Here is a 27,402-nt window from a genome sequence, read left to right as displayed (position 1 = left end):
CTCCGAGCTTGGTTCAGTTTTGGTTTTGTTGTGACGTGAGTTGAAACTCTCGGAATTAACCTCTCCATGGCACCGACCAAAGGGAACGAGGTCCCTTGGGAAGGTTTGGATAAGCAGTTGACCAGTCACCCCAGTGCCGAGCTCAACGACCAGTCCGATAGGCTGGTCCTTCAACCCTCAACCAAACACACGAGCCTCCCAGATATAACCTAATCCAGCAGCAGACCGACCGACGTTGAAAATGAATCCGAAGGGATTAAAAAAGTAATAAGAGGAACGGAGTCGTTTGAACGGCGGATTCCGTCGGTAGATACTGTGATTTCGTCTGTAGATGGCGGCGGAAAACATATCCGGGTAGGTAAATTGAGAGGCGGGAAACGATAAACGAGGAAGAAGTCGTATCAATTCAATTTGTCGTGTTCAGCGTTCAAACATGGGCCTCGGCATGAGGAGCTGAGATGGGAGGGGCGAGTAGTTTATTTGCTGAGGCGATTGTTAGTGACGCAATTCAAATGTAGACAGCCGAAAGTATTCCACGGCTTGCTGAACGGGATAACTCACGATCTCGCGCGCATCTTTCTGCGCTTGCGCTTGAGACGACGAACGCGCTTCTTTCTCCACTTAGCTCTCATCTTCGTAGATCTGGGGGAAGAGGTTAGCAAGGAATGTCCATATCGAACGAGGATCCTTTTCCGAGGAATGATCCAAGGTTTGGAGCTTAGGGTGGCGACTCACTTCTGCGAGGATGAGGAGAGATAGTAGAAAGAAAGATGGAAAGTGCAGCGGCCTGCGCATTTGAAGTGGGCGGCGGATTCGCTAAGCGAGTCGCGCTAACCGCCTTGGGAAGCCATGATGTATGGGGGCACGTGACGGAATGGCATCGAAAACTAGGGTTCACTGACAGCCACAGTAATAAACGGATTCCATTCAAGAGAAATAAACGAGTGGAAAAAAAAAAATCAAAATTGTGGATTCATTTCAATTGATAATATTATATATGTGCGTATTTTCTGCAATTACGTAGATAGTTTAAGCTCTCTCCCGAGCCCTAGTATGTTCATAGCTTGCATCAATTAAGCTCTGCGTTAAGTCATCGACAACCTCTGTCCCCAAATCGGGAAGCTCATATCCTTGGAACCATTCCCATTGGTACAAAGCTCCTTCCACCCGAGCTCTTCTTTAATAGTTGTACCGGTAGTTCGGTGCCAGATCACCCATCAGCTCTTCCTCCGTCTCCGAAATGGCATTTGGGTCCTGGTTCGCTGAGATAGCATCCTTCTTGCGGTTGTCCAACACAAGCGCCACATAGTATATAGAGCAGGCTATAACAGACAAACCGCAGAATGCCACACAGACACTGTAACCAGTCGTAAAAGTCCCCTTGTCAGTGTTAAATGCAAATGTCGAAATAATACCGCCGATGTTGCCAAATCCCACCTGCCAGGCTGTACCGACGCTTCGACGGTGATGGCCGCCCAGGTTCATAGCAAACCAACAAACAATGACCGGCATCGCACTGTAGGCACCGCAAGTCACCAAGAACAAAGCACCGTACTCGACGTGAAATTTGTCGTGGATTCCTAGAAGCATGGAGAACCCAGTAATGGCAATTGCAATTGGAATCAATGTAAACACAAAACGGTGGCGCAAGCGATCGGAAAAGAAGGCGACAACCATTGAGAAACCAAACGCAGCGGCCCATGGCGGAATAGAGTAGAGCTGGGTCTTGACAGCTAGAGAGCAAATGTCAGTAAGAATATCAGAGAAATAGGCAGGAATTGCGCATACGATCATAGCCAAAGGACTGGATAATAGTTGGAGCAAAGTAAGCGTAGCCTGGAGCAAGTTAGAACAATTATGCATGATACACCTTGCGCGGACATGGCCAACTAACCGTATGCCGGAACGATGAGACCGAAATACATAAAGCCACCGATGATGATTTTCCCTGTAAAAATGTCAACAAGTGTACAAACAAGATGCTGAGACTCTGGTTGTCGACTTACAGTCCTTGAAGACTTCCAGCACTTGGCGTGTTCCTATCTTTGTTGTATGGGCAGACTTGCCCACATCCCTCGCCAGCTTTGCGCGCACAAATTCGCGTTCCTCGTCAGTCAACCACTTGACTTCCTCCGGGAAATCAGAAATAAAGAAGAAAAGGATTATCGCAACCACGGAGGTTATCAGACCCTCAAGAATGAAGACCCAGCGCCAGCCCATATATCCGCGGACTCCGTTCATTTGAGAGATACCGTAGGCGAGCAGACCACCGAAAGCGCCTGCAAGAGTTGTCGAACTAAAGAAGAAACTGAAACGCTTTTGAGCTTCGGCTCGGGTATACCACATTCCTAGCAAGTAGAAGCCTATAATAACTATTAGCCTTCTCGCCTTTGTGCGTTGTTTGGCACATCTTGCAAACTTACATCCAGGAAACATGCCGGCTTCAAACAGGCCCAAGAAGAAGCGAGTGGTCATTAATCCACCCCAGTTTGAAACTAATCCTTGGCAAATCATGACCACGCCAAACATGAACATACAGAATGTCACTAGAACGAAGCACGTCAGCTCACTATTTCCATCTCCAATTCAGGAAGACGAATGGACAAAACATACGCCAGACATGAGGGCTGAACTTCTTGAGCAAAATGTTCGACGGGATTTCGCAAATAATGTAAGGCACGAAAAAGATCGTCAAGGCGGTGTTGTACTTGTTGCCAGTCTCGATGTCCAATTCCGTCTTCAGTCCCAGAATCGCAGCATTACTGATGTTCACACTATTCAAACACGCCGAAAAAATTAGCATCCGACAATTGTGGAAGACCTTAATCTACCAATGCGCGCGGTTTACCTACCGGTCAAGAAAGGCGAGCAAATAAAGAATACACAGGCAAGGCAAAACATGCCAATCGATCTTGGCCATGAGCTTGCGCTCGGTGGTGTGGACGAGAGGAGGGAGATCATGGTCGGGGTTATAGTTCTCTTGGCTCAGGGCCGGGCTGTGGTCGTCGCCCTCTGCTTTGAAGTCTACAAAAAGGAAACCAAAGCTGTCAGTAAACCCCCGCAAAGCCAAGAAATCAAAGTCCGCGCGCGTGCGGAATGCGCGCGCGTGGGGGAAATGCGATTGCTATCATACCTGGGAGTCCCATGATTGGTTGCGACCGCTGTTCTTATAGAAGAACCTCGCTAGGAAAGGGGGAAGACGTTTGCCAAGGAAAGGCGAAAGGTGGGAAAGAAAAGCAGAAGAATAGCTCGGCCTTTCGGATCTTCAAGTGCTGATCACTGCGGAATACAGGGATGCGATGCGTAGTGCAAAAACAAATGTAGCGCGATGTTTTCTACCACCGAGGAAGCACCAGCACACACGAACAAAGAGGAAGAAGAGGGGTAATGAGAAGAAAAAGAAGAAAAGAGCAGAGCCAAGAGAATATGGGGAAAACTCGAGGCCTTTTGACTCACGACTCCCTCAAGCCGCGGAAGTTCTCCATTGCGACTCTACACAATAGCCGACCCACTCGGGGAATCCGCTTAGGGCCCGATCTCGGCCTCTAGTGCGAACAGATATTTCGGCTTGTCCCTGGCTGGCATTTCAATGGCCACTGCTTCGTTGCATTATTGATCACATCAGATGGATTGGAACCTGTCCATCTCATCTACATATGCATGTTGACTCGAAACTTACCTTATTCGATGCCGAGTTCCGGCCCTAAAACGCTTTGATGATCCCCACGGCCGGGCTTTGTTTCTTCCCCGCAAATGGGCTCCGCTAGGCCTAAAAAATAAGGGGGAGTTGGAGTTGTCCGCTCCTCCGGCTCCAATTACTCACTCGTGTTCCCATATTTGCTTGGCACGCGCGCATAACTAGCAATCCCCGCATAGAACATTGGAAAGGGCAAAGACTGCATAAGACCACTGCCTCTCTGTGCAACAGCACATTGTCATCAGAATGCCTTAATTTGCCTGACTAATCTCTAAGGAGCTTATTATCTGACGAACCAACCTTGGCTCCTCTTTAGTTCCACTAACATGGAGCCTCTACTGGGTGTGCTGTTCACTCCCACCCACTCTGCATTAGGGCAGCGCATGCGACTGGTGTTGTTGATATGGACCTATTTTTTCGATAGTGGATCTTTCAGCTCGTTTAATCGATCGCAGATCCGCCATGACGACCCATTCTCTGTCGTACTATGGAATGCGACGGTAAAAAGAAATCATGAGAATTGTTACATCGCCGCTGCTACTCATTCTTACATGGGCTAAACTAAATGTACATAAACCATTATCAACCGTTAGGTTAGTGGCGGTCTGCTTACTACAGTTGCTTCTTCGGGATAGTATACTATATACTTTAGGACAGTGAAGCTTATCTGCCCAAATGCATGACTGACGAACGTTTCATTCGCCTCCTTTGATTTGATTAACTTGAATGATTGCCCAGGTGACCCGCGTGTGGCTTGAGGAGGCTGCTTATTGTTCTTCAGACCCGCGACCAACTTCTTCCCCAAACATGCGGCATACCTCAAAAAGATGACAACATGTGACCCCGAAAATTGGTGATTCAATTATAGTATCGATGTGTTTACACGGTTCTAGGGCAACTAGCACTCTCCGATAACGCATACTATTACTTAGAAATCCGCATGCGTAAATACTAGACTCCAGGTTATCTACAACTACTAGCCATGGCTTCAAGCTTTTTATACATCTTCATCTTCAAGTTATCTTGAAATAGTAGAAAATATGATTTTGTTCGCATTTCCAATTCGCCAGGACCGCCAAGTAATCACCACGGTTGATATTTTCTGGAAATTAATATAGACACTCAAAATACTTGCTTACTCCATTTCCCCATTCTCCCTTTTAATATGATTAGTATTTTCTCTTGTTGTTGTTCCACACTTGCCACTGGTGGAGCAGTCACGTGACTCGTCGAGATTTTGAAGGCAAACATCACCAGTGAATTTCTTCAGCCACATCCACTTAGCAGCCACAAGAAGCCTTGTCATCACAATGCTGGTCAACTGTGGTCCGCTATCGGACTTTACACAAGCGCGATATGTGATCCATCTTTCCACAGGGAAGCGACTGGTGCTCTTTCGCCTTCCGGCCATCGACCCGGCTTGTTCCAAACCCAACGAAGCCCAAGGATGGTCCTATTTCTCGATGGAGGCCGAATGCCCCCACGCGGGCGGACCGATGGCTGACTCTAGTGTGGATATCGAGGACTCAGCATATGTTGTTTCTTGCCCGTGGCACGCCTACGACTTCAATGTGGAGACGGGTGAATCAAGCATTGGCATTAAGGCCTGCACTTTCCCCGTTGATGTTCGGGATGGTTCAGTCACGGTAGATTTCCCCGTCGAAGATGGCGAGAGCATCGGCCTTGGGAGAATCGAGCCTGTGAGCGAGAAAGTCAAGTTGAAGAACCCGAACCCGAACCCGCGCCCATCAAACAAACAGACCAAATCTGATAAACCCGATAAGCAAGACACGCCTGTCTTTGTTCCTGAGGACGCTGGCCCGGCTCATTACCTGGATGAGAAGGCAACATTCTGCGACTGGGCAGTTCATATTTTGAACACTGCTAATCCTGAACACAAGATTGAACTGACGACCCATCTGTTCACGATCTTCACCGGTCGAGAGGCTGGCGGTAATCCGATGGAACTCGGTCGAGGTAAACTTCCAGCACCTGATCAACCTCCGCGCGAAAAGATGGTCGAGGTCGAGCCTGGTGCCATGCCTCGTACAGGAAAGGGCGGGACATTGAAGAGCCGGATCGCCATGCTCCACGCCCTAGCCAATATCGAACTATGGGCCATCGACTTGGCAATTGATATCTGCGTCCGCTTCGCGACATTTCACACTGAAGGATCCTCGCAAGAGTTACCGCGGGCCTTCTTCCACGATTGGCTTAAAGTAGCCAGCGATGAAGCAAAACACTTCTCCCTACTTCGCACTCGAATCGAAGAATTGGGCTCTTACTTCGGGGCTCTTCCAGTTCACCACGGTCTGTGGCGATCTGCTCTTGAGACTGCACATGATCTTCGGTCTCGAATTAGTATCATCGCCTTGGTTCATGAGGCCCGTGGGCTCGACGTGAATCCTATGACTATTCAGAAGTTCCGCGTCGCCGGCGACAGCGAGAGCGTACAGTCACTAGAGATCATTCATAACGACGAAATCACACATGTTACCACCGGCCACCGATGGTTGACTTGGATTTGTGCCCAGGAAGGTACCGATCCCGTGCAGGTGTTCCGTGCCAATGTCCAGAAACATTTCCGTGGAGCTATTCGCGGCCCTTTTAACGAGGAAGCCCGTTTGCAGGCAGGAATGGACCGCCGATATTACGAAGATAAACCGTCGACTGGTTCTGGAGTCGCCGCTACTTAATGATTATCCATTTGATGATGATGTATGAAAAGCAATGAATTCTAGGTCGATCGAATACAGACCACGGCAAAATAGCTTTACTCTTTGCATATTGCTTGCATTCGAACTATATCAGGGCATTAAGTAAATAGAGACAGGGATTAAGTCTAGGTCTCATGTCATGATTGTATAAACGTCGGGTCGTAAATGCGCCTCTAGAGCGTTCTGGGATCAGCATTTAGTATTCAGGCTTGAGGTCCACCTTGTCGCAGCTGCTGGGAACATCGCCCTCGAAGCTCTTGTGAAGGTAGAACAGCTGAGGAGCATCGTGGACCCAGTCGCAGGCTAAAGACTATTAGTAAAGAACCAAGCAAATTTAAGAGCATCGACACTTCAAGTTCACTTACCCAACCAGCCACCAAATCCGTCCTCTCGGGCCCAGATAAAGTTGCCATCCTTAATAGAGAAGCCCTTGCTGCTGGCACCAGCGTTGATCTCGACCGAATCCCAGTCTGTTCAAAGATGTATAAGCAAAGAGTCCAGCTGAAATATTTAGGTATATTCATTTTTGATCACTTACTGGAATAGCTGCTGTCGCCACCAGCGACAATGCCCCAGGAGAAAGTATTTCCCAGGTCAACCAGAGCTTCGGTGCCGTTCAGATAAACGTGAGCGGAATGAGCAGTACCATCAGAGAAAACGGCATCGCTTAGACCAGCACCGGTGTGGTAAGAGTAGAGGTAGAGGTCATTGTGCGCGTCATTCTTCGCGCCACTGGTCTTCAAGGTGAACTGCTTGGGGGCTCTGCTGACGACAGGGCCTGCCGACACGGTCGCGGCGAGAAGGGCGATGGATGCGAGGAACTTCATTTTGACAAAAATGTTTGTTTTCAAGGTTGATAGAGGTCGGATGGGTGTCGAGTGTACGTCTATTGATGGTAGAAAGAATAACAATATTGGCAGATCTGAAGGGTGGGGGAATTGAGTGTTTATTTATATTTGCTGGCCTGAGTGGGTTCTATCGAAATCCTCTCACACCATGCAATACACGGGAGCACACAGATTCAAGGCACGTCACGGTCGCATATGCTTCATTTCAGAACCCCTGATAGCTCCGACCGATGTGGATTCGAGGCAGTGTTGAGCCGTGTAAACAAATGCAATGCGGGACGGAATATCACCTTGGCGGCCACATATTCGAGGCTTGTTCCAAGGTTCAAGACAGAAGCGATGTTTGGAATACATCAAAGTGCTTTTTTTTTCCCTCGCAGCTCGCCCAAGGCAATGAGGTTCGCAGAGTTCGCAGAGGGGCCATCCTTTCGCCACTCAGGAGATTTAATTGATGCAGATCACCCCGCATCGGGTTTGGACTGCGCGCCCAGCTGCGGCAGTTCGGAGGTGGAGATGGAAGGCAGCGACGCAGTTTTCACCTGAATGCCTAATTGATTCGCTGTTATGTTTTGAAATTCCGTGGTGGGAGGCCTCTTTGTACTTTTTGCTTCGAATAAGTGAAAATGTAGTCAAGTGTAAGGCATATATCCCATAGCAATCGGCGAGGGACGGCAAATGAATCGGTTCTACATGGTAGCTCGGAAAGACCGGAAGGATGGTCACAGATCATAAAGTTCAACTTGAAATGGATCACTTATATAGAAGAAGGGGTTTGGATTGACATTTGACCCTAGGCCATCCATGGGTGCTTCAACGAATCCCATGGAGAGACGGATACCCAGGTGCCGGCTTTTGCTTCGATTCAATGTCTCTGGCAAATTACATTAGAGTATTTGTTAGAAAATATAAGCCAAGGCCCCCAAATCCGATTGCTCAAATCAAGATTACCATGATTGAATCTTGGAAGTTGCTGTGGGGACGATAAAAGACTTGGAATTGGATAATGTCGACTTTCTCAAGGTTACTGGAAGCACGTTGTGTCTAGTGTAGCATTTCCAATACTTCAAGCTTTCACGATTCTTTTCCCCGTGTTTACGACCAAACCAACCTTGGGATCCAGATTGATCCATGGATTGCGATTAGAAATGAGATCAGACTCGGTACGGAGTACGGAGTAGTCGGGTGACGATCGATCTCGGATCTGGAAATCACTAGTAGAAGTTATACTAGTTAGGTAGTATGTACACATAGTAACTAGTTGTCCTCCTATAGTTATACTAGTACTATATATCTTAGTAGTAATTGATTTTGAAATTAATAACGCAAGCTTTAGGTGTGATAACTTATTTAATAAATCTAAAACTGTCTCCCTCTAGATTCTCACTGATATTCTGTATACGAGTACGGAGTACACTGAGTGAATTAATTTAGGGTGCCAGCAGTTGGATGGCGGTGGGACAAGAGATGTTGATCGGCCACTGTCTTGAGCTAGTCGCTTGGCTGTGATTGAGGGGGGGTTTAGCTCCGCTTTAACAGGACTTGCCAGGGTATCCGGAAACCATAGAAAACTAGTAGCATTACCTTAGTTAGTATCATAGTGATCAGTTAATTCTTATTTTATACCTCCGAAAGCTCTGCTCGATTCCCTGTAAACAATTCAAAACAAAGTGGCCAAGATGTTGTTTGTTTACGTGGGGCCAAGGGAGGAAGTTCAGGGGGAAAACACAAGCAGTTTCTGGGTCGAGCCAGACCTCATTCCGACCGTGGAGAACCCCCCTGAATGTAGTGCAAACAACCCCAAACTCACCATGAACTGCGAGTACACCCAAAAATTAAACTAAAATAATTAATCTGTATTGGAAAAGGGCTAGATTTCTATTGAGTCTACTGGTATATGTGAAACTATTCTAGATTAAATGAAAGCTGTTTATTTCTATTTTTGTGACTGAGATCGTACGAGTACCACAGGCAAACGTCAACTTGTCAACTGTTCGGACCCACTCTGACCTCAGGAAAACTTTTTCCCCCTGACGACGCGTTGGCGAATGGAGTATACTGGACGGCACAGCCCAGCTCGATCTTGTCTTTAGTTCTTGCATTAACCAGAGAGAACAGACAGCTACCATCGTCACCCGTGGCAGCTTTTATGGTATCAGTTGTTTCGGAGTTCTCATGATCGACGTGACCGACACAGGTCAATAGTCACCCAATATGGATCCCCAAACCTACGTGGATCCCCAGCTCACCACCGCGGATCGACTGGTGATTGATGCAGTCATCACCGACCCAGCAGCCAAGGGTACGTCACCCGTTGCTCCTGTTAACTGCGAGCACACACTGACTGACATTAGGGGAGACTGAGCCAAGATCAGCGGATCAGAAGCTTAGCCAGGAGGAGATCATTGAAAAGCTTCAAGGCATGAATGATGCCTCTCATCCTGCCTTTGATCCTACAGTCTTCCAGCTCTGGGATACTCCAGATCTGGCTAAGCTACCTGCCCCCATTCAGCGCTACATCTTGCAACCATATGTCAACTGGGCCCAAGGGGTCGTAAGGTATCGAACAGATGTGGTCATGTTGACGCATCTGATCCTTTACTTCACTACTCTTGTTCCAAGTGCGATCTACATGTACTATCATTTCTCTTGGATTCATGGTATCCTGCACTGGGCCATGCAATTGCTGTGCTGCGGTGCCTTCACCCTGATGAAACATCAACACATCCACCAGAATGGTGTGCTTTCATCCAAATTCTGGGTCTTCGACACGCTTTTCCCGTATTTGTTGGATCCTATGCTAGGACATACGTGGAATTCCTACTTCTACCACCACATCAAGCATCACCATGTGGAGGGCAACGGTGCGAATGATCTGAGCACAACCATGTTTTACGATCGTGATAGCGCGTTCGACTTCGCCTGCTATGTAGGTCGCTTTTTCTTTTTCGTTTGGCTGGAACTCCCGCTTTACTTCTGGCGCAAAGGACAAGTCAAGTATGCTTCCAGAGCTGCATTCTGGGAACTTGGCAACTATGTTATGATCTACCTGCTCTATAATTATGTCAACGCACGCGCAACTCTCTTCGTGCTGATTCTCCCGCTTACCGTGATGCGCTGCGGCTTGATGGTTGGAAACTGGGGCCAGCATGCCTTTGTGGATCAGGCGGATCCCGACTCGGACTACCTTTCAAGTATCACCCTGATTGATGTTCCGGTACGTATAGAAATCGTTTTATCGTCTTCTGCATGAGACTAACAATATTCTAGAGCAACCGCTTCTCGTTCAACGATGGCTATCACACTTCCCATCACCTGAATCCTCGCCGTCACTGGAGAGACCACCCGGTCTCATTTGTCAAACAGGTGGACCAGTATGCCAAGGAACGGGCGCTGGTCTTCCGTAATGTTGACTACATCTTTATCACCGTGAATCTGATTCGCAAGAACTATCTTCACCTGGCAAAGTGCCTTATTCCCATCGGCGATCAGGTCAACATGACCCTCGAAGAAAGGGCGGAGATGTTGCGCAGTCGCACGCGCCGATTTACGCGCCCCGAGGAGAAGAAAACCCGTTGATAGAAGGCCTACCTTCCGCTCTGTTATCCCAGGCAATCTAAGTCCTATGCTAAAAGATTAATTCTCATCCGAGATAGATGAAATAGAGATGCAATTTGTTCTTCGCCTGAACATGTACATGCATCGCGCATGATGAGAATCAAAACATGATTTTAAAGACCGTGTAGCGTATTGATTGTTTCTGGAACGGCGCATTTCTTGCAGTTATCTCCGGTGGGAGCGATGATCAAACTTGGCTACAAGGTGAGAATCTCGCGCTCGGGATGATAAAACAAGCGCTTTGGCTTGTCTGCAGGATTTAAGTCGGGTCGATTTACACCGAAATTGACATTGATCCCGCATTGACTGATGATCTCGCGGAACACTCCGACATCTTACTCGTGTGGCCGTCGAATCTCTTGGCATCCTTTCGCTACAATTTCAACTCACACAGTCACATCTACACAAGAAATAGATATCGGAGCGACATTCTATTGAGCCCTGCACATGGTAATCCTTTTTTAGATGATTATCGGATGGCTTGAAACTGGGTTGGGCCACGTGCCAGTTTACAAGGCTGAAATACTCCCGAATATCTCAGCACTAGAAACTAAGTTGATTGGATGCTTTCCATCTAATTTGATCCTGCCGTATCCACTCAATGCGGGGAGAAGATGTAACTTCATTTCTTCTATTTCTTTTTTCGTACCAGACATGCGGTCATAATGAGAACCCCCACGGGGGCGATCCAGGACCCTGGGGCTCAAAGCGCGTGCTTAGAGACAACGCAGTCTTGACACTCTGCAATAAAAAGTAGCATCCGCCACGCTCTCTGTTTTGTTTTTTTTCCTTTTCGGCTCAATTACCAACCAGTCACTTCCTGCAAGACTACAGGCAAAAATTCATCCCGACCATGCGGTTATTTCTTTCTTTAGCTCTGGCCCCATTGGCGGCGAGCTACGTCGTCCATAAAGGAAATACCTGCACCCTCTTTCCAGAGTCGCTCAAAAATGGTGGCGATGCCGTTGACGATGTACCCTCAGTTTACGAAGCCTTCAAGCGATGCGGTCACAATGGCAAAGTCATTTTTGCCAAGGATCATGTGTTTAACATCAATTCGGTGATGAATACCACAAACCTGGAGAACTGCGAGGTTTCATTGAGAGGAGAGCTACGATGGTCTACCGACATTCCTTACTGGCTTAATCACTCCTATCCAATGGTATTGCAAGACCAGCATACTGCTTGGCTATTTGGGGGTGAGAATGTTACGTTTCGAGGCGAGGAAGGCGGATGGTATAATGGCAATGGTCAAGCCTGGTATACCCAGAACCAAAACCAAAGTAACCAACCGGGCCGCCCTATTAGTATGACAATTATCGACTCAAAGAATGTGCTTATTGACGGTCTCTCCATAATTCAGCCTCAATTCTGGGCAACGTTCGTGGTGCAGAGCAAAAATGTCTCTATCACAAACTTCTATGTGAATGCTACTAGCAATGACCAGTGGGGCACCGTTAACACCGATGGATATGACTCTTGGAATAGCGAGGATTTGCTCATCGAAAACGCCGTGATTCAAAACCAAGATGATTGCATCGCAGTCAAAGGAAACACAACCAATCTGCTCGTTCGCAACGTGACCTGCCACGGTAATTATGGCATGGCGATCGGATCTGTTGGGCAATATCCAACCATGCCTGACTATGTTGAAGATGTGACATTCGAGGATATTCGCTGCTACAATTGTATGGAGGCTGCCTTGATCAAGACCTGGCAGGGTGTTGCTGAAGATGACAGCTCAAATGGCGATGCTGGCGGCGGCGGTAGTGGCTATGTCAAGAACATAACCTTCCGAGACTTCGAAGTCGTCAACACAGCTCTGCCTATCCAAATTTCCCAGTGTATCTACACCGAAAGCGGAAAGGATTGCAATACCTCTAAGATGGCGATTTCAGACATCACTTATTCCAATATCAAAGGGACATCGAGGTATAATATCGCCAGCTCCATCTACTGCTCTGATGTCCACCCTTGCCCTGGAATCAAGTTTGAGAACGTGGAGATCGACTCGGTCAACAGTACCATGGGATTGCCACTGGCTGGAACCACATTGCAAGACGAGGTTTTCCAGTGTACCAACGTTATCGACGAGGATAGTTCCGGAATTCCTTGTAACCATGCTGCGCCAAGCAATTACGGCCAGTCCGTTGGTACCAACGTGAAAGACGATAGCGTAAGCTCTGAATCCTAAGGAAACCCATGAATGCCACAAGTGCGACCGAAAATAAAGGCACAAGGGAGGGTGCACCGGGACTGAGCTAAACCGAAGAATTGCCGCAAGCTCCGAGAATATCTCTGAGTTATTGCGATCTTGACACCGAGCCGTCGCATGTTTGGAGCATTTAGATAGTGTTGTGGAACCGAGCTCATATTTCTCCGAAGATACTTCGGCCTTGTGAACGTGCGGGCATTCCCCGTGGGGAATGAGAGAATGAGGGGAGGGGTATAAATATCACTTTGTTCTTCTAAGAATCATTGATTAAATTAACAAAGTCGATATTTTTTCATCTTTGCGTTTACAATGGTCGTTTCCCTGAAAGCATTGGGGCTCTACCTTCTTGCCAGCCCCACATGGGCTATGAGCTATAAAGAACCCTATCGTCCCCAGTTTCACTTCTCCCCGCCAAAAACTGGATAAATGACCCTGTCGGATTACTACATCATAATGGGATATACCACCTCTATTATCAATACAACCCCGGGGGAATCGAATGGGGTAACATGTCATGGGGCCATGCAACGAGCCATGACTTGACGCATTGGGACGAACAGCCCATTGCTCTCCTCGCCCGAGGTTTCCCCGAGAATGTGACGGAGATGTTTTTCACTGGCAGTGCTGTTGCCGACGTAAAAAATACCAGTGGGTTTGGTGTTGATGGCAAAACTCCCTTGGTTGCTGTGTATACTTCTTCCGTGGGTTTGCCCATACCATCGTGTACTGTGCACATGTACTAATTAGCCTTGTCTGAACAAGTACCAAATTACGCAGACCTTACCTAGTGGTAAAGAAGTGAAAGCCAACCAGCAATCGCAATCACTTGCTTATAGTCTCGATGATGGTATGACATGGACCACCTACGACGAACGCAATCCAGTCATCCACAACCCTCCAGCCCCATATCAAGAACAATACGAGAACTTTCGGGATCCTTTCTTGTTTTGGCACGAACAAACGAAGAAATGGATTCTCGTTACAGCATTATCCGAAGTCCACAAAATTGTCCTCTGGACCTCAGACAACTTGAAAGACTGGGAAGTCTTGAGTGAGTTTGGCCCTTCTAACGGTGTCGGTGGAGTGTGGGAATGTCCCAGTCTCTTCCCTCTTGACCTCGACAACGACAAATCGAAAACAAAATGGGTCATGATTGTGGGACTCAATCCAGGAGGTCCACCAGGCACTGTTGGATCCGGAACGCAATATTTTATTGGCAGCTTTGACGGAGCGAAATTTACCCCCGATGACGAGAGTGTGTACCCCGGAAACAAAACCTCGAATTGGATGGACTGGGGGCCGGACTATTATGCAACTACCAGTTTTAATGGACTCCCAAGTACCGATCATACTGTCATTGGATGGATGAACAATTGGCAGTACGGCACGAAAATCCCAGTATACCCTTGGCATGGCGCAATGGCGGCTCCCCGACATCTGTCTTTGAAGACGAAAAATCAGAAGCCGGCCTTGATCCAGCAGCCGAATGAAGCTTGGAAATCTATTCAAAGCCAAGGAAAACATTCATCCACATGGAAGACTTTCAACCAAGGAAACAAAGACCTTGATTCCGTCGGAAAAACGCTGGATGTTGAGTTGGAATTCTCTGCTTCGGGGGCATCCGAGTTTGGAATCATTGTTCAAGCGACTTCTGACTGGAAACAACAAACCAAAATTGGTTACAAATTTGAAGAAAAGCAAATGTTCGTCGACCGAACCAAATCTGGCGATGTCTCTTTCGATGAAACCTTTGCGAGTGTATACCATGCACCGTTAATTCCAAACTCGGATGGGACGGTGCGTCTTCGGATATTGGTTGACTGGTCAAGTATTGAGGTGTTTGGAGGCGAAGGAGAAGCCACCCTGACTGCTCAAATCTTCCCAAGCCAAAATGCAACATTTGCACGGCTATTCTCGCATGGTGGAGATACCAAGAATGTCCAACTTGGAGTTCAGAAGGTTTCTTCGACTTGGAACTAGGAAGGGAGCATAGAGAAGTTATCTATCATGTGATGCACACGAGCAAATCTACACAGAAATAAACTACATTTCAAAGCAACCTATCCTTTGCGGCTGAGCGAAGACTAGCGTATACTAGTACAGAGCTAGAAGAGTCTAGAAGAACGAACTGTATGCCTTGAGGATTAGTGTTTCTCAATATGAATAATTTACGATAGAAGAAGTGTGAAATGAGAGCCTTGCAAATGTAGGAGCAATAATAAATTTCTAGTTATTGAAGGAAATTGTTTTTTGAGTTGTTGTTGCAATGTTGATTTGTGAGCATGCATTAGTGACTCACGGTAACTAGCGCCACTAGAAAAAACTGCGGATGACGACAACTTGCTTCGTTTCATACCCCACACTCCGATTCAGAGTCAAGTGAATCATCCATCTTCTCCTTTAAAATGACAGTCCCACTGGATTTGAGCCTCCCTACGGCTCTCATTCTGGTCGATAATCAAGCGGCCTTTTCCGACGCCGCAACTCTATCGCACTGGGGCAACGGACGATCCAACCCGCTCTATGAGACCAATATCCAAGCTCTCATCTCCGCCTTCCGCACCGCACGAGAGGAATCTTCAACTCTTCTGGAGGTGATCCATGTGTTCCATTCTTCCACTACTCCAGGATCACCTCTTCATCCCACTCATCCGGGCCAAGGTATCCGCCCGCTGGACTTCGCGACCCCAGCCTTAGATGGCTCGGAGCCTGTTATCTGGAAGTCCGTCAACTCTTCCTTTATCGGTACTGGTCTTGAAGCCCACCTGCGAGATAAGGGATTTCGCCAAATTTTTATCGCAGGCCTCACAACTGATCACTGTGTTTCGACAACCGTTCGTATGGCGGCCAACCTAGGCGTTGTCGATCGCTATCTTGATGAAGGTCCCGTGAAGCTAAGATCCGATGGCACGCATCTAAAGGAAGTCACTGTCGACAGAGGACGCATTATTCTGGTGTCTGATGCCACTGCGACATTTGGAAAGGGTGAATTCGATGCTGAGACCGTACACAAGGTTTCTGTTGCCAGTCTTGATGGCGAGTTTGCGGATGTCATTGGGACCGAGGAGGTTGTGAAGGCCTTGAGAAAGGTCAAGATTTGACGTAGATAGATAGTATATTCAAGTTTCCAATGAGAGTGAAATAACACTAAATTTATGTGTATCATAATGATGGAGCTACGCCGATCAAATAGAAGAAAACGAAATGAAATTTACAGCAAAAGATTTCTTCTTAGCTTTATAAGCAACCGACATTCCAGATGACTGATGGAAACGCATATCAAGCTTGCTCAACGGCTGGAATTCAAGCTGGCTGGTAGCCATACCTCTGTTTTGATTCCATTCACCTTGCTCGGAAGAAGTTCCTTTCCTGGCAAATGAAAATGTTTTCTGCATCAAATATTCAATACCCCTGACTTTTGACATCACACCTAAATCAACATCCTCTTCTTCGTCACACTCGAGGATTGTAGGCAGTGGTGGTCGTATCATTCTGGTGGATTTCCGAGCTCGTGGCCAAGCCCACTGTAAAAGGGTATTCATGGCCTCAATGTATGAAGGGTATCGAGTTCTTGGGCCTTACTGAACTGTACTCTGAATCTGTCATCAAAATGTCCATACAGCACACGAGCCCGCGCTCGGGGTTCTGATGAGATTACAAGTGTCTGTCTTAATTAACACTAAACATCAAGCACCCCCAGGGAAAGGACCAAGACACTATACCGGAAATGTATGATGGAATGGCATATGACATTTCCCCTTCCAGGATGACAGCATCGCTTTCTGCGACCTCATGGCTCCTATCATCTAACTCACGAGCATAATAAGCTCGGACACAGATGGCCAATTCGCGTCTGCTGAATTATGGGATGCCATCCAGACACTCCGGTGACACTGGCGAGTACTCGTGATCTGCGATCCACGAAAGACATCAAAGCCATGGGGGCTGTTGCGACTAGAACTAAACTGGCCCTTCAAGTCCGATTTTCCCCTAAACCAACCAACTCATTAGTTTCGATTTTCATCTAGATATCCACTTGAATTTGTCTTGGATGAAACTCACGGAATGTATTCCCATTCGTCATGAAGCTGGTAGACATCAGCTAGGTCCCGGGCATAATCCCTAAAAGCAAAAGCAGCGTCCATTTGGAGCCCACTATGACGATTAATTCCGGCTTTCCCCAGGCGCCGACAGCAGGTGAATTCGTCCTCTCCCACACTATCTGGGTCTCGTCCAGTATTGGAAATCTTGCAAGTTTCATCGTGACGGGGCGTGAAAAACGAAGAACCGTTGCTCGTAAGCCCGGATTTTATGTCAAGCTCATTGAACTCTATGCCGGTCCATTTGCGCAGCTCTGGCGTTGCCATCGCATTGGGCTCAAGGGTGTTGAGCGTGGTGAGTATTTTTCCAAGGCAGTATTCAGCATTGCGAAAATACCACATCCACATGGGTCGTGCTCTGCATGTTTTGCTACCCATTTTAACTGGGTTGAAATCCTGTTGGATGTAAATGTTGCTTAGTATAAACAAGTTCAAAGGGTGATCGACAGGGTCTGAGATGGAAGGTACGAGATATAAAAGGTGCCAGAGACATCCTTGAAAGGGAACGGATGTCTAGAATAGTCCGGTTTGGTCATAATGAAATGTTTTTGAAAATGTCTCGAGATGGTCAAGTCGAACAATAAGCCGCCTGAACCATGTGTTTGTTTGGCCCGATACCCCAGATTGGCGCCGTCCCATGTCTCAAATAGCAACGGCTCCAGAATCGGAACTTAAGATACGTCAGGTTATGACCTCATCAAACATAGCACAATGCCAAAAGAAACTGGTGTCCCCATGGTATGAGTGTTCTACCGTGATAGCGCCATGGGCACTGTACGGCTAGAGCAAGATGAATGCGGCTATCGAAGGACGAGGTTCATGGTTTACAGTCAGGAACAATGTTCAAAAGTAAAAGTTACACGAAACTAAATACTTCAAGGGTCTCTAACACAAAGGAGAAAAGAATACAGGAGCGGGTTAGATGAAATGAACCGCTGAACCCCATCCTATTATGGATGGGGGCAGATATACCCCAGAAAAATCCAAGCCTTCACTTTTCATGAATTAAACTAGGAACCAACCAAGGAACAAGAAAGCTTCACACAATCTTCAACTGTTTAAACAAGGTCGCGCTTGACGAACTCAGCAAGCAGGGCCTTGCCGAGAGAGGCGGGGGAGCGCTCAACAACAACACCAGCGTCCTGGAGGGCGGCGATCTTAGAGTCGGCACCACCCTTACCACCGGAGACGATGGCACCGGCGTGACCCATGCGGCGGCCGGGGGAGCGGAGATACCGGCGATGAAGGAAACGGCGGGCTTGTTGTGGATGTTGTTGGCCTTAAAGAACTCGGCAGCGTCCTCCTCGGCGGAACCACCGATCTCACCGATCATGATGATACCGTCGGTCTCGGGGTCCTCGAGGAAGACCTTCAGGCAGTCGATGAAGTTGGTGCCGGAGAAGGGGTCACCACCGATACCGACGACAAGGGACTGACCAAGGCCGGCCTGGGTGGTCTGGTTGACGGCCTCGTAGGTCAGGGTACCGGAACGGGAGACGATACCAACGCGGCCGCGCTTGTGGATGAAGCCGGGCATGATACCGATCTTGCATTGACCCTAAAACGACGAAAGATATATGAGTATACAGCTTCGGCATCGGGCTCGGGACATGTTGCACTTACGGGAGCAATGATACCGGGGCAGTTCGGGCCGACCAGGCGGGTCTTGTTCTGGGTCTTGAGGATGTCGGTAATGCGGACCATGTCTCAGGGAATATCAATCAGTCGCGTCGTTCGCGCGTGGCTAGCTATCGGAAACTGCATACCGTGCTGGGGAATACCCTCAGTAATGCTGTGTCGCGCAAAAAAAATTAGCTTCGGGTACTCTATCGGGAGCTCCAAAAATAAGCCACGTACCAAACAACAAGGGGCATCTCAGCAGCGATGGCCTCCTCAATACCGGCAGCAGCCAGAGGGGGGGCTATAGGCCGTTAGTATTCACTGTATTCTTCCCTCTGCGGAACAGACGATGGGGTTCATACGGGACGAAAATGGCAGAAGCGGTGGCACCGGTCTGCTTCACGGCATCCTCAACGGTACCGAAGACGGGGAGGTCGAGGTGAGTGCTGCCGGCCTTCTTGGGGTTGGTACCACCAATGACATTGGTACCTGAACTTGTGTGAGCTGTGGTGTTTTTGCGATCGCGATAGGAGAGGGAAAACTACCGTAGGCGATAGCCTGCTCGGCGTGGAAGCTATTCAGGAACTACACGTCAGCACTTGGCGCATCCAGTCGGGATATCCTGACAGAGAATCAAATCCAACTTACGTTCCCTGCTTTCCGGTGAAACCTTGGAAGAGAACCCGGGTGTCCTTGTTGATGCGCAGGTTGTTCACGGTGCTGCCATAGGCAGAGGTGGCCTGAGTACGGCGCTGCTGACCGACATTTCGGAGGGCCGAGAAGGTGTTGCGACGGAATGCCTGCATGATTGCAACAAAAGGAATTAAGTAGAGGAGAGAGGAGAGGAGAGGAGTTGGAGAGAAAGAGGTGGTGACTCGGGAAGGAGAAGTGAAGCAAGGAATCGAATCGGGATGCGCGCCCGGGAGTTTTCGTTCGGGAAGAGAAACCTTTACTTAAGCGGACCCGACTTGACTTCGGCAGCCTCGGTCACTCAACTTTTTTTTCTATCTAATCGTATCGGTCTGCCCCCCCACTACTACATCAAGGGATATTAGGGTACTGCGAGCTACGAGTATATCTGTTCCTATCGGTTGATCGCCTCTTTTGTTATCCTCCCTCGCCTTCTCGCCCTCCCCCCCGTGGTGACACCCGCCATGGCCACCATGACAATGACCATGCCAATGGCACCCACCAAGAAGACGGCCAGGAAGAATGCGAAGAGCGTCCCTGAGAACGAGCGCTACATGCGAGCATGCTCCGACATCGCGAATGCCCTCATTCAGGACTATGAGTCGTCCAGGGACTCGTCGAAGCCGAAGAAGGATATCAACCTCAACAAGCTGCGGGGCACCTTTGCGAAAAAGCATCATTTGAGCACCCAACCGCCACTGACAGCCATTATTGCCGCGGTACCGGAACACTACAAGAAGTACATCTTGCCAAAGTTGATCGCGAAGCCCATCCGTACGTTGGATCCCAAAAAAAAAAATCCAATTCAGTAATGCGGGGATGATATAAACTAACACTCAAACACAGGAACTTCATCGGGTATCGCCGTTGTCGCCGTGATGTGCAAGCCTCACCGTTGTCCGCATATCGCATACACCGGAAACATCTGTGTTTACTGCCCCGGTGGCCCCGACTCCGACTTCGAATACTCAACACAGTCATACACCGGATATGAGCCAACCTCCATGCGTGCGATTCGCGCGCGCTACGATCCCTTCGAGCAGGCCCGAGGACGTGTGGACCAGATCAAATCGCTTGGTCACAGCGTGGATAAGGTCGAATACATTATTATGGGTGGAACTTTCATGTCCTTGCCAGAGGACTATCGGGATACCTTCATTTCGCAACTTCACAATGCGCTCAGTGGATACCAGACAGACAACGTCGACGAGGCCGTGCTGGCCGGCGAGATGAGTAACGTGAAGTGTGTTGGTATTACTATCGAAACACGACCTGATTACTGCCTGGACACACACCTGAGCAGCATGCTGCGGTACGGCTGTACCCGTCTGGAGATTGGTGTGCAAAGTCTGTACGAAGATGTTGCGCGGGATACCAATCGCGGACACACTGTCGCCGCGGTGGCAGAGACCTTCAAGCTTGCAAAGGACGCCGGTTTCAAGGTCGTCAGCCACATGATGCCCGACTTGCCCAACGTCGGAATGGAGCGTGATCTGTTCCAATTCCAGGAATACTTCGAGAACCCAGACTTCCGCACTGACGGTCTGAAGATCTACCCCACGCTTGTCATCCGTGGCACAGGTCTCTACGAATTGTGGCGCACCGGCCGCTACAAGAACTACACTCCCAATGCGTTGGTTGACCTAGTGGCCCGCATTCTGGCCCTGGTCCCTCCTTGGACCCGTATCTACCGTGTCCAGCGTGATATCCCCATGCCCCTGGTCACCTCCGGTGTTGAAAACGGTAACTTGCGCGAGCTGGCTCTGGCCCGCATGAAGGATTTTGGAACGACCTGCCGTGACGTCCGCACCCGTGAAGTCGGTATCAACGAGGTCAAGAATAAGATTCGCCCCTCACAAGTCGAGCTCATCCGTCGCGATTACACCGCCAACGGTGGCTGGGAAACCTTCCTAGCCTACGAGGATCCCAAGCAAGATATCCTCATTGGCTTGCTTCGTCTGCGCAAGTGCAGTGATACTCACACCTTCCGCCCCGAATTCACTGGCCAACCGACCAGTATCGTCCGTGAACTCCACGTCTACGGATCCGCCGTCCCGCTCCACGGCCGTGATACCAACAAGTTCCAGCACCGCGGATTCGGAACTTTGCTTATGGAAGAGGCTGAGCGGATCGCACGAGAGGAGCACGGAAGCACTAAGATCAGTGTTATCTCTGGCGTTGGTGTCCGGAGCTACTATGCTCGTCTTGGATACTTCCTTGACGGCCCTTACATGTCCAAGATGCTGGATCCTTGGGAGGATGAAGAGTCATAGGGGATAGAAACTCTTCTTTCGTTCGCGGTAGTTTGGGGGTAAATATTGATGATGATTCTGCATAAATAGGCGTTGGGGGTCACACTTTCAAAATAAAAGCGGCTATAGTCAATAACGAACAATGATGAAATGTCTATACTTGATTGATATCAGCTTGCAGTGAGATAGCTAGAGAGGGATAACAAGAAACTAGCGATAAATCTGAGCGATCTATGTACACATCGCGTGGGATGGTCCTCCCCACCCCTCGTGATGGATAGTAAGAGACCAGCGAGACCTGCCCAGCTGATGCCTATCCATCACATGGGAGCGACCATCTCCCTTCCACTCCTTACCGACGGACTCCGACGTTAGATCATGATGGTGCGAACCGACCCAGGAGCAAGAGCAAGATAAGCCCGGCCAGGCCGCCCTTACACTCTCAGATCCGTTTAAGAGTTCCCCCTCGCCCTCTCGGACCAAGGTAAACCATATCCACCCAAAGAAAGACCGAAAAAATATATGAAAACCCAATGATTGTAGTAAATCAACAGAAGAAACCGTCAAAGACACCGAATGAGATATTGCAGGGGGGGTATTTGGTTTTGGAATTTATTGGAGTGATATGGCACCGCCCCTGCTGATTCGCAAGTGGAGATAGGCCTGGAAGCCACAAAAGATGAAGAATCCCTATAAATGAGAAGCGAACGTATTAGCGATGCCTTAACTCCTCGAACCCTGATGCAATAAATGAGTGTGAATGGCGGATGACGTACAGCGTAGATGATCACAGCGGTGTAGATCGAGGCTGCGACTGCGACTCCATCTTCGGGCTCTCCTTCGGAGCCTGTGTAGGCGTGGTTGTTGCTCTAAATGGCACAATTAGCGTGTCAGTTCGGTAGAGTGGTAGGCTAGACGAGGCGACGATGCGCAAGTTGGGTTGGGGGTGGACGGGCTGGATGGGGTCGGAAGAGACATACGCCGAATAGCGAGCCGAGGACTGAGAGAATGACGATGGCAAATAGGGAGATAACGACGCTGTTGGACAAGAAAGAATATTAGAAGCTATCAAAGGCCGGGGTACTGTTCGAGATGGATAGGCGTACCAAGACCAAGCGTTCAAGGCGGATACAACGGGCTTCATCCTGGCGGTGGTGGGAGTAAATGTGACGGGCGAAAGAAAATATCAAGCTGTACGGAGAGATACGAGTTCGCGAGCGCCCGATTGGCGGGGAACGAGGGCGTCAAAGGAGGACGAGGATGGGGAAATGATCGAGATGATGGCAGGAGTGAAGACGGAGGTTGGCGGGCGGAGACCAACTAAGCCGCTTTCGGCCCGCAGGCATCGCCGACTGCCTGGACTCTGCCCCAGCTCCACTGGATGATTATGATGATTACACAATATTTACAGTGAGAACTAATAAGCAAAATTTTCATATAAACATTGTTATCGTTCATTCATTGATTCTTCGGCTCTATTTCTATACATTTTGAGGTGTTCTAGTGTTTTAGTGCGTCTTGTTCCACTCAATACACTCTTCGAAGGTCACGCCGGAGCCACCGAAGATATCCAAGGCACTGCCAATGGTCAAGTCCACCTTGCCATTACTGCTAGCGTGCACTTTCTCAAGGTCCTGCAAACTGCGCGCACCTCCGGCGTATGTGACGGGGATGGTGCACCACTCTGCCAATTTCGATACCAACTCTTCATCGACCCCCTGTTGAAGCCCCTCCACATCGGCAGCATGGATCAGAAATTCGGAGCAGTAGGGTTCCAAGAAGGAGATTGATTCTATGCAAGATTAGATATGTGTTGGAACCTTAAGGAAAGGTACGCCACAGTGGCTGATCACCCCATACCTTGATTGATCTCCATCTCTGTGATGGTCTGCCAACGGTCCATAGCCACAAACCAAGTATTATCCTTTCTGCGGCAGCTCAGATCCAAGACCAGCTTGGACTTGTCACCTCCCAGAGCCGCAAGTACCAACTCGAGTCGCTCGAGGGAGAATTTGCCGGACGGGAAGAGGAATGAAGTGATGATCACCTATTCTCCCGCATTCCATTAGTGTCATCGTTGAGAATCATGACGAAAGGCCAGTAGACAAGGACCTGCATCAAATGAGAGAAGCGCGATAGGCGTTTCCTCCGCCAATAATGCAAATCAGGAATTCATGACGGTGCGGGGGTTACTCACCTTCTCAGCGCCCTGGTCAATCCAATACTGTGCATTCTTGTCGGTGATGCCACCAGCCACTTGCAAGCCATTAGGCCATGTGCGCACTGCTTCTTGGGCTGCCTCGTCATTCCCTGGCCCCAGCTTCACCACATGTCCTCCGCGCAAATCGTGCTTCTGGTAAAGGCCCGAGTAGTGGCCCGCGGGGAGCTTAGACACGTAGTTGGTCTTCAGGTCTTCGGCGACATTGCTGAGGGTTCCGCCAACAATCTGCTTAACCTGACCGGAGTGCAGGTCAATGCATGGTCTGAATTTGGTCATTCTGCTTGTGTAATCGCAATTGCGACGATTGAATGGCTTCTCAAAAGTTCCCCAAAGTTCCCAAACGTCGACCGGCCCCTCGAGGGGCTTATCTTCATTATCGCACGTGACCCGGAGCTTGGTCCAAAAAAAAGTTCGCGGACCGTCGGCGTATTGACACTCGCCTTCTAGTCCACCCGAATTACTTTCACCATGGTTGTTAAGCGTAAGGGAGACACTTCCGTCGTGTCAAGATCGAAAAAGACCGAGGACCCCAGCCCTCAACCCGCAGACAACGCTCAGGATATCTTTCGCAAATACTTCGAGGCGCAATTTGAACCTATAGAGGCGGCTCCAGCACAGCCTGCGGAAGAGTCTGAGTCGGAAGATGATGATGAAGATTACAACGAAGAAGATGATGACGAAAATATGGGGTCAGACGATGGTTGGGATGGAGTTTCCGAAGAAGACGAGGACGACCACAGAGTCGAGGTCGTTGAGCATAAGGATGCCAACGAGGATGAAGATGAGCTGATGCAAAAGCAGTTGCGCAAGGCCTTCTTGGTATGGAAATTATTTTAAATCATTCTCGAGGAATACTGATTGACTAATATTTGCTAGAATGGAACACCCACCTCAGACATCCTCGCAAAGTCGACATCACAACCGAAAACGAAACAAGACAAGGAAGACGAAGCCGGGGAGGCCGATAACTTTAAGCACGATCTGGCGCTTCAACGACTCCTCAAAGAATCACACCTCCTAGACTCTGCGGATGACCTTGCGCCGACAGGCAAGAACCGACTGAAGGCTCTGGACTTGCGCATGCAAGAGCTCGGAGCGAAGTCCTCGCTCTATAAGCAGAAGATGCCCGATGCTCACCGACGAGGTATCAATGCAAAGGCAGCATCAAAGGACGATAAGCGACGTCGTGAAGCTAAGGAGAACGGTATAATTCTCGAGCGGCCCTCGAAGGTCTCAAAATCCAACAACAATGGACGGAGAGAACGCGGTGTCGGAGGTGCTTCTATCGGAAAATTTTCCGGGGGTACCTTGAACCTGAGCAAGGAAGATCTGTTCTCTATGAAGAGTAGACCAAGCCGCTCTTCCAGGGGTGGTAGAGGCGGCCGCGGTGGTCGTGGTCGCGGCGGGGGTCGCGGCGGGGGTCGCGGCGGGGGTCGTGGTGGTAGAGGTGGTAGTAGAGGTGGTAGGGGCGACCTATGAGAATGATTTCTCGCGCTTATAAGAGCGCATCTTTATTCATCTTTGATACAACCTCACTCCATCGAAAGCACAACGAGCGAAAAATTGACCATCGCGAGTCATAATTAACGAATACATGCTATCCAATACCCAACTCAATTCAATCAACCACATCACGGATCATGGGCCACCACCTCAATTTCAACCCGCATATCATCCTCTCCGAGTCTTGTCACGCCGACGCAGGTCCAAATCGGTTGGTGATTTGGCATCCAGCGCTTGAAGTTGCGGACCATCGCTTCCAAAGCTTCATCATTGATTGGAACGTGGTACGAGTTGACGCGGAACACCTGCTCCCAGCCCTTCCCGCCCGCGTCTTTTAGGTTCAGATCAACATTGGCAAAAGCCTGGTCGATCTGTTCGTTGATCTCTTTAAAAAACACACCGGTCTTCGGGTCCCAGCCACCTGGATGTGAAGCCGTTAGCGAAATGACCCGGACAAGAAGCAGTAAATAGAGTTAATCTACCTTGTCCTGCACATTCAATTCGATCGCCAATGCGGACTGCTTGGCTATAGCTGAATTTTTGTTGGTTTCTTTGGCCGACGCCTTCATAGTTGTAGTATTGCAAATGCGACATCTTGGTATCGGATGAGATGAATTACTTCCCGATGACCTTGGACTCCTTGATCAGGTAATCAAACAGATGTTTCTGAATTACCTAGGTATATTCACAGTGCTGTCTATTTCAAAATTTGAAGTTGGGTGTAACTCCAGGGCATGAACTTGAAATTGCTCCGTGTCCGAGTCCCGGTGAGGAGCGGGCGATTGTGGAATATATATTCCGCTGGCGGTCAATAGCCTTGAAGTCCAGGCTATGACGAAATTCATCTGGATAACTTCAAGTTCCACAGAAAGAGATTACTACCTACTAGTAGTAGTTAGGTATGTAGAAGGTAATGAGTAATTAGAAACAGAACTATCCTCCAGGGCTTGGAATAGCTATTTCCCTTCAAATGGGCAAGGGATTTAGAAACTAACACTTGCCCCAAGGTTCAGTCGAGCGGACTCCGTGGTTACTGTTGCGTGGCTGGATGGGCAAGGCAATGCCCACCCGGAGAAAAGTTGGTGACTGTTCTACTAGACGTGGCCAGCTCACCCGTAAATTGCTATGATCTGTTTTTACTAGCCGAAGATTGATTCTGCTTGACTAGAATTGATCGAAGGTGGGTATGAAAATAGTTGCGCCGCACTTCCGATGAACATTCATTCCTAGACCTTGGAAACTACTACTAGTACCCTCAATCGAGGTCTTACTATATCAGAAGCACTGGATAGCCTGCCTACCTACCAATAGTATTACGAGTAGGTAATTTCAGGGCAATAAACTACCCATAAAATCTGAGACCATTGAAACAAGAGAGCAACATTCAAGTTGTCTTGGACCTTGGAAGTGGGGGAAATAGCCATTCAATGCCCAACGACTGCATACTAACTCGCTTGGCTAATGGCAAGTCCCAAATAGGTCTCAATTCTTGTTTACCCCTCTTTGTTTTTCTCATTCTCGTGTGACTCACTGAAAGTATATTCTCACATGTTTCGGTTGTCCGTTCTTCCGGTCGTCGAATCTTCTGTATCAGATTTACGCTATCTCTGCAGCAATCTTTGGCGGACAGGAATCCATGTTCGGTAGAGTGTTTAGCTTCATGCAACTCTTGAAATCACTGGACTAAACCCAATCAGCCCAATCAGCACCCATGATGTAGATATGTAGACTGGAAAATCCGACCCCAATTGCTGCTTAAGGGACATTTGCATACTTTTCCCAGCTGCATTTGCCTCAAGGACTCGGGGAAAGACCTTCAGAGTACTTATGTGCTTTAAACCTCAGGGATTTCTGAATAGAAGTTCCACTCTGCAATTAAAGCTGCAGACTTGTACAGCTGCAGAGTGATGTCGCATACCGAGAC

The 27,402-nt window shown here is 48.7% G+C and overlaps 14 protein-coding genes across 14 annotated transcripts; 7 read left to right on the top strand and 7 right to left on the bottom strand.

The window, feature by feature from the left end:
• Positions 1-1,179: 1,179 nt before the first annotated feature.
• On the bottom strand, positions 1,180-3,022 carry N7481_012980 (putative MFS transporter; the record flags this gene model as incomplete). The annotated part of the gene is made up of 7 exons (XM_057272199.1): positions 1,180-1,733; positions 1,789-1,836; positions 1,895-1,948; positions 2,007-2,363; positions 2,424-2,546; positions 2,614-2,774; positions 2,853-3,022. Coding segments are annotated over 7 exons (1,467 nt in total), but the record flags the coding sequence as incomplete, so codon positions are not given.
• Positions 3,023-5,007: 1,985 nt separating this feature from the next.
• Positions 5,008-6,393, top strand: N7481_012979 (Rieske [2Fe-2S] domain protein; the record flags this gene model as incomplete). The annotated part of the gene is made up of 1 exon (XM_057272198.1): positions 5,008-6,393. One exon carries the CDS (start codon positions 5,008-5,010, stop codon positions 6,391-6,393), a length of 1,386 nt encoding a protein of 461 aa, XP_057116386.1.
• Positions 6,394-6,610: 217 nt separating this feature from the next.
• Positions 6,611-7,241, bottom strand: N7481_012978 (uncharacterized protein; the record flags this gene model as incomplete). The annotated part of the gene is made up of 3 exons (XM_057272197.1): positions 6,611-6,717; positions 6,780-6,884; positions 6,953-7,241. The coding sequence occupies 3 exons, from the start codon at positions 7,239-7,241 to the stop codon at positions 6,611-6,613; spliced, it is 501 nt and encodes a 166-aa protein (XP_057116385.1).
• Positions 7,242-9,473: 2,232 nt separating this feature from the next.
• Positions 9,474-10,838, top strand: N7481_012977 (fatty acid desaturase; the record flags this gene model as incomplete). Its single annotated transcript, XM_057272196.1, has 3 exons — positions 9,474-9,561; positions 9,614-10,476; positions 10,530-10,838. 3 exons carry the CDS (start codon positions 9,474-9,476, stop codon positions 10,836-10,838), a joined length of 1,260 nt encoding a protein of 419 aa, XP_057116384.1.
• An 892-nt stretch (positions 10,839-11,730) lies between these two features.
• N7481_012976 (uncharacterized protein) lies at positions 11,731-13,071 on the top strand (the record flags this gene model as incomplete). Its single annotated transcript, XM_057272195.1, has 1 exon — positions 11,731-13,071. One exon carries the CDS (start codon positions 11,731-11,733, stop codon positions 13,069-13,071), a length of 1,341 nt encoding a protein of 446 aa, XP_057116383.1.
• Positions 13,072-13,601: 530 nt separating this feature from the next.
• Positions 13,602-15,072, top strand: N7481_012975 (glycoside hydrolase family 32 protein; the record flags this gene model as incomplete). The annotated part of the gene is made up of 2 exons (XM_057272194.1): positions 13,602-13,793; positions 13,870-15,072. 2 exons carry the CDS (start codon positions 13,602-13,604, stop codon positions 15,070-15,072), a joined length of 1,395 nt encoding a protein of 464 aa, XP_057116382.1.
• Positions 15,073-15,497: 425 nt separating this feature from the next.
• Positions 15,498-16,193, top strand: N7481_012974 (uncharacterized protein; the record flags this gene model as incomplete). The annotated part of the gene is made up of 1 exon (XM_057272193.1): positions 15,498-16,193. The coding sequence occupies one exon, from the start codon at positions 15,498-15,500 to the stop codon at positions 16,191-16,193; it is 696 nt and encodes a 231-aa protein (XP_057116381.1).
• Positions 16,194-16,898: 705 nt separating this feature from the next.
• Positions 16,899-17,570, bottom strand: N7481_012973 (uncharacterized protein; the record flags this gene model as incomplete). Its single annotated transcript, XM_057272192.1, has 2 exons — positions 16,899-17,082; positions 17,155-17,570. 2 exons carry the CDS (start codon positions 17,568-17,570, stop codon positions 16,899-16,901), a joined length of 600 nt encoding a protein of 199 aa, XP_057116380.1.
• A 661-nt stretch (positions 17,571-18,231) lies between these two features.
• N7481_012972 (succinate--CoA ligase (GDP-forming) subunit alpha) lies at positions 18,232-19,618 on the bottom strand (the record flags this gene model as incomplete). The annotated part of the gene is made up of 7 exons (XM_057272191.1): positions 18,232-18,750; positions 18,816-18,898; positions 18,959-18,984; positions 19,050-19,113; positions 19,161-19,301; positions 19,358-19,386; positions 19,461-19,618. 7 exons carry the CDS (start codon positions 19,616-19,618, stop codon positions 18,232-18,234), a joined length of 1,020 nt encoding a protein of 339 aa, XP_057116379.1.
• Positions 19,619-19,966: 348 nt separating this feature from the next.
• On the top strand, positions 19,967-21,775 carry N7481_012971 (Elongator subunit ELP3; the record flags this gene model as incomplete). Its single annotated transcript, XM_057272190.1, has 2 exons — positions 19,967-20,276; positions 20,349-21,775. The coding sequence occupies 2 exons, from the start codon at positions 19,967-19,969 to the stop codon at positions 21,773-21,775; spliced, it is 1,737 nt and encodes a 578-aa protein (XP_057116378.1).
• Positions 21,776-22,366: 591 nt separating this feature from the next.
• On the bottom strand, positions 22,367-22,898 carry N7481_012970 (uncharacterized protein; the record flags this gene model as incomplete). The annotated part of the gene is made up of 4 exons (XM_057272189.1): positions 22,367-22,444; positions 22,531-22,623; positions 22,735-22,792; positions 22,861-22,898. The coding sequence occupies 4 exons, from the start codon at positions 22,896-22,898 to the stop codon at positions 22,367-22,369; spliced, it is 267 nt and encodes an 88-aa protein (XP_057116377.1).
• A 364-nt stretch (positions 22,899-23,262) lies between these two features.
• On the bottom strand, positions 23,263-24,251 carry N7481_012969 (1-(5-phosphoribosyl)-5- ((5-phosphoribosylamino)methylideneamino)imidazole-4-carboxamide isomerase HIS6; the record flags this gene model as incomplete). Its single annotated transcript, XM_057272188.1, has 3 exons — positions 23,263-23,546; positions 23,615-23,801; positions 23,952-24,251. The coding sequence occupies 3 exons, from the start codon at positions 24,249-24,251 to the stop codon at positions 23,263-23,265; spliced, it is 771 nt and encodes a 256-aa protein (XP_057116376.1).
• A 192-nt stretch (positions 24,252-24,443) lies between these two features.
• N7481_012968 (uncharacterized protein) lies at positions 24,444-25,454 on the top strand (the record flags this gene model as incomplete). Its single annotated transcript, XM_057272187.1, has 2 exons — positions 24,444-24,794; positions 24,852-25,454. The coding sequence occupies 2 exons, from the start codon at positions 24,444-24,446 to the stop codon at positions 25,452-25,454; spliced, it is 954 nt and encodes a 317-aa protein (XP_057116375.1).
• A 152-nt stretch (positions 25,455-25,606) lies between these two features.
• N7481_012967 (RidA family protein) lies at positions 25,607-26,072 on the bottom strand (the record flags this gene model as incomplete). Its single annotated transcript, XM_057272186.1, has 2 exons — positions 25,607-25,899; positions 25,961-26,072. 2 exons carry the CDS (start codon positions 26,070-26,072, stop codon positions 25,607-25,609), a joined length of 405 nt encoding a protein of 134 aa, XP_057116374.1.
• Positions 26,073-27,402: the final 1,330 nt, after the last annotated feature.

The sequence above is a fragment of the Penicillium waksmanii genome (assembly GCF_028829765.1).
Source record: "Penicillium waksmanii strain IBT 27052 chromosome Unknown utg000010l:1.0-3698451.0:1.0-3701458.0, whole genome shotgun sequence".
Taxonomy (NCBI): Eukaryota; Fungi; Ascomycota; class Eurotiomycetes; order Eurotiales; family Aspergillaceae; genus Penicillium; species Penicillium waksmanii.
Note: the sequence above shows the minus strand (reverse complement) of the source record. Positions and strands in the feature narration are given on the sequence as shown.